This window comes from Phoca vitulina, unplaced genomic scaffold (assembly GCF_004348235.1).
Source record: "Phoca vitulina isolate PV1807 unplaced genomic scaffold, GSC_HSeal_1.0 scaffold9, whole genome shotgun sequence".
Lineage (NCBI taxonomy): Eukaryota > Metazoa > Chordata > Mammalia > Carnivora > Phocidae > Phoca > Phoca vitulina.
The window spans coordinates 2,333,599-2,337,291 of NW_022589712.1; the positions used below are offsets into that span (position 1 = coordinate 2,333,599).

Sequence of the window (3,693 nt, forward strand, 5' to 3'; positions counted from 1 at the left end):
GTACAGGTGTGCATCCCCGCGGTACAGGTGTGGATACCCGCGGTACAGGTGTGCATCCCCAAGGTACAGGTGTGCCTCCCCACAGTACAGGTGTGCATCCCCCATGGTACAGGTGTGCATCCCCCACAGTACAGGTGTGCATCCCCCATGGTACAGGTGTGCATCCCCCACAGTACAGGTGTGCATCCCCCATGGTACAGGTGTGCATCCCCTGCGGTACAGGTGTGCATCCCCCATGGTACAGGTGTGCATCCCCACAGTACAGGTGTGCATCCCCCATGGTACAGGTGTGCATCCCCTGCGGTACAGGTGTGCATCCCCGCGGTACAGGTGTGGATACCCGCGGTACAGGTGTGCATCCCCACAGTACAGGTGTGCATCCCCGCGGTACAGGTGTGCATCCCCACAGTACAGGTGTGCATCCCCACAGTACAGGTGTGCATCCCCCGCGGTACAGGTGTGCATCCCCGCGGTACAGGTGTGGATACCCGCGGTACAGGTGTGCATCCCCAAGGTACAGGTGTGCATCCCCAAGGTACAGGTGTGTGTCCCTGCTGTACAGCATGCACGGAGCTCAGGGCCACAGAAAGGACGGGAGGGACAGACACATCCCCTTTCCCCACAAACCTGGCCCGTGGCATTTTGGGAAACATCCTAGTGGATAAAGGGACTGTTTAAGGTAAAGCAAAACAACAAAGTATATTTGGGAAAAGCCGTATACATCCACAACCTAAAGAAGAAACGTCACTTCAGGCTCTGAGCGACAGTACCCAGCAGCAGGTGCGCTCCACCCAGATTCCAAGCTCCCTGCAAAATCCTTCTTCAACACCCTGCTGCCCTCGGGGCGTCTGGGTGGCCCAGCTGGTTAAGCATATGACTTTGGCTCAGGTGACGATCTCGGGGTCCTGGGATTGAGCCCCGCATCAAGCTCCCCACTCAGCAGGGAGTCTGCTTCTCCCTCTCCCTCTGCCCCTCCCCCTCCTTGTGCACGTGCTCTCTCTCAAATAAATAAATTTTTAAAAGACAAAATGAATATAGTAACAATCCTGAGAAGGCATGAAAATTAGTTATGGACTAATAAAAAATTAATCCAGGCTGTAGGATAAGTCCAAGGTGTGAGTGTGTAAAATGTAGGGTCATTAATCATTGGGTTTTGTCTTTTGCATGGGGTGTTTGTTCTAAAGAATCAGCAGCACTAAATCTATAAACGAATGTTTAGTTATTTAAGGAAGTCTAATCTAATTAGAACCAATCTTCATATGCTCAAGAAAAAGTAGTTTCAAAGTTAAGTTACATCGAATAAACTGAGCATTAAACAGTGCTAATTTTTGTGACCAGCCTTCCCCGTTCAAAGTGCCCCCGATTTTCAGAGTCAATAATAATCAGAGTTATGATGACCTGTCATGTTATGGACTCACTCATTTATGCCAGAACTAATTTCCAAAACCTCCAGGTACTATTGTCACTGTTGGGGGGGTGGGTCAAAGACGTAGGAGGCTTGGTGTCCACCCCAATTTGCTCCAGGCCCCTGGGAGGGACACAGGTAGGTAGGTGGTGGGAACGCATTTGGGGATAAGCCTAGGGGGTGAGGGGGCCAGAGGACTGGGGGACCTGCCCCACTGCTGGGAGCGGGGATCATGGAAAGCTTTCCAGAGCAGAGGTGGCCGTGCAGGCCTCGGAAGGACAACAGAGGTGGCTTGGATGAGACGGGGCTGGTCCTGGGGAAGGGGCCTCTTCCGGTGAGGGGTGCTGGGAGAGGGCACCGGCGGGTGGGAGGGCAGAGCCAGGTGGGACCAGTGGGGCTGGAGTGTGCTGAAGCTGGGGTGCCATGCTCTGAACCCAAACCCTCCTCCTTTGGAGCACTCGGAGCCACCCGGGGAAGCTGGGTGGGAGGCGACACCAGGGCACAAAGGGGAGGAATCCATCACTGGTCTTGTGTCACCCACCCCCACAGCATTCCTGGGAAATAAGGTGCCCAAATGTCGTGCGCACAGCAGAATGACATAGGGAGCCCCCTCTCCCCCTGGAGGCCTTTGGGTCCTCATCAGGCCCTGCCTCCCAGAACCTGGGCCAAGCCGCCCCCCTTCCCAGCCCTGGACGCTCACTGTGATTGTTCTGGGGGTTCTTCCTGCTGCCATTTTGAACAACTACATTTATATGCTACTTGCAAACGTGTGGAAATACACAAAATAATGTCCTGCCTGTCGTCAGACTGCACGTCCAGCGTGGAGCCTTGAGGAGGCGCAAGGAACTGGACTGGCATTCGGTCCAGCAGCTCCCGGGTGCAGCACGGGATGTGCTGTCCTAAGCATGCTCCGATTGCCACTGCGCCCCACGGCCCCCTGAATCCATCCTGCTCTGATTCCAGACTGCATGCACCAGACCACTCAGGAGCTCGGCAGGTGACATGTCATGAAACCGCCAGCCAGGCCATCGTCTGGCGCCTGAACACCGTTCACTGACAAAATTGTACATTAGTTTCTGCTCGCTGTCCACGCACAGAAGCTCCATTCCTTTTATCCCGTACCCCAGCGATCCGTCCTGTTTGCTTTAGCGAAAATTCTCGGGATAAGCCGATTCAACATAAAACAATTGGCAAGTTCATTTTTTTTTTTTTTTTTGTAGCCAAACCAAAAGATGCTTTTCCGTAACAGGTTAGTTTTACCTGTTAATCTGAAAAGTGAACTGGCCGTGGTCATCAGAAAGGAAAAGGCTCTGTCCGGGTCAACTACCCGGGGAGTGCCTCTGTTTTCCTTCAGAGCCGAGAGCATGCTGTCCCTGGGTCCCTTTAAACAGCATTACCAACATACTGATGATCTCCGTAACACGGGCACAGTAGACAAATAATTACGGCTACTAAACTAAGATCTTTCATGTCCAGCAAATAAAAACACGAGTATATATCGAAAACACATGCATAAACCCACATCTTGCGATAAGATTGTTCAAGAAGGTATTCCTTCTCTGGGATCAGGGGATTCTCCACGTGAGCATAAAAACCCGCTAACTTCCAACGTGCTGCTTATTCTCTAGGCGGCCTACAAAACAACAAAATAAGCAGGTAATTGGTCATTGTTTTGACTTTGAGATGAGAAGATCCTGAGTCTCAGGAGGGGACCACGGCCCTGAGACCCACATCATGCTGACCCTGGCCAGGCACCCCGTGGGTCACTCGGAGCGACTACAGCCCTCTTCCTATCTGACCCAGCAAGGTCATGGGGGTTAGAGGTCATGGAGGGCAATCGGTCAGGCTGGGGCAGGCACGAGGCAAGCCTCATGCAGAGGAAGGGGAGTCGGTGTCTATTAACCCGGGTGGCCCAACAGGATGGCCCTGCTGAGCTTCCCCCGGGCCGGTCCCAGGGTCGAGCTGGTTCTTGTGATGAGCAAAGGGTCCGTAGTTCATCCTTTGCTGAGCCCCCCGTCCTCCAACTAGTGTTGCTCTAAGTGCTTGTCCTGACCAAGGAAGCCTGGGGTCTACAGTGTCTCTTCCTTCACAATTTCTGGACAACTTGGGGTGTCCTAAAGTTTTGTGTGTTCTTCACCATTTGGGGCCGTGAATATACTATTGGTTTTTTTGTGTCTGTTTTAGCAAAAAAAAAAAAAAAATGTGGTTGGGAAGTCACATGTAATGTTGGGTTTTGAGGGACGCCCGACTCCTTCTGTCTGGGAGGACGTTTCCAGGCTCATACCTGA

General features: G+C 52.7%; 1 protein-coding gene across 1 annotated transcript in view; it reads left to right on the top strand.

The window, feature by feature from the left end:
• The window catches only part of TTLL2 (tubulin tyrosine ligase like 2), a 13,580-nt gene extending 11,008 nt beyond the window's left edge, over positions 1-2,572 (top strand). The window contains exons 5-8 of the mRNA XM_032408240.1: positions 7-63; positions 310-414; positions 458-535; positions 2,555-2,572. Coding sequence (XP_032264131.1) covers positions 7-63; positions 310-414; positions 458-535; positions 2,555-2,572 — 258 coding nt within the window. The remainder of the gene's footprint in view (positions 1-6; positions 64-309; positions 415-457; positions 536-2,554) is intronic.
• The last annotated feature ends 1,121 nt before the right edge of the window (positions 2,573-3,693 follow it).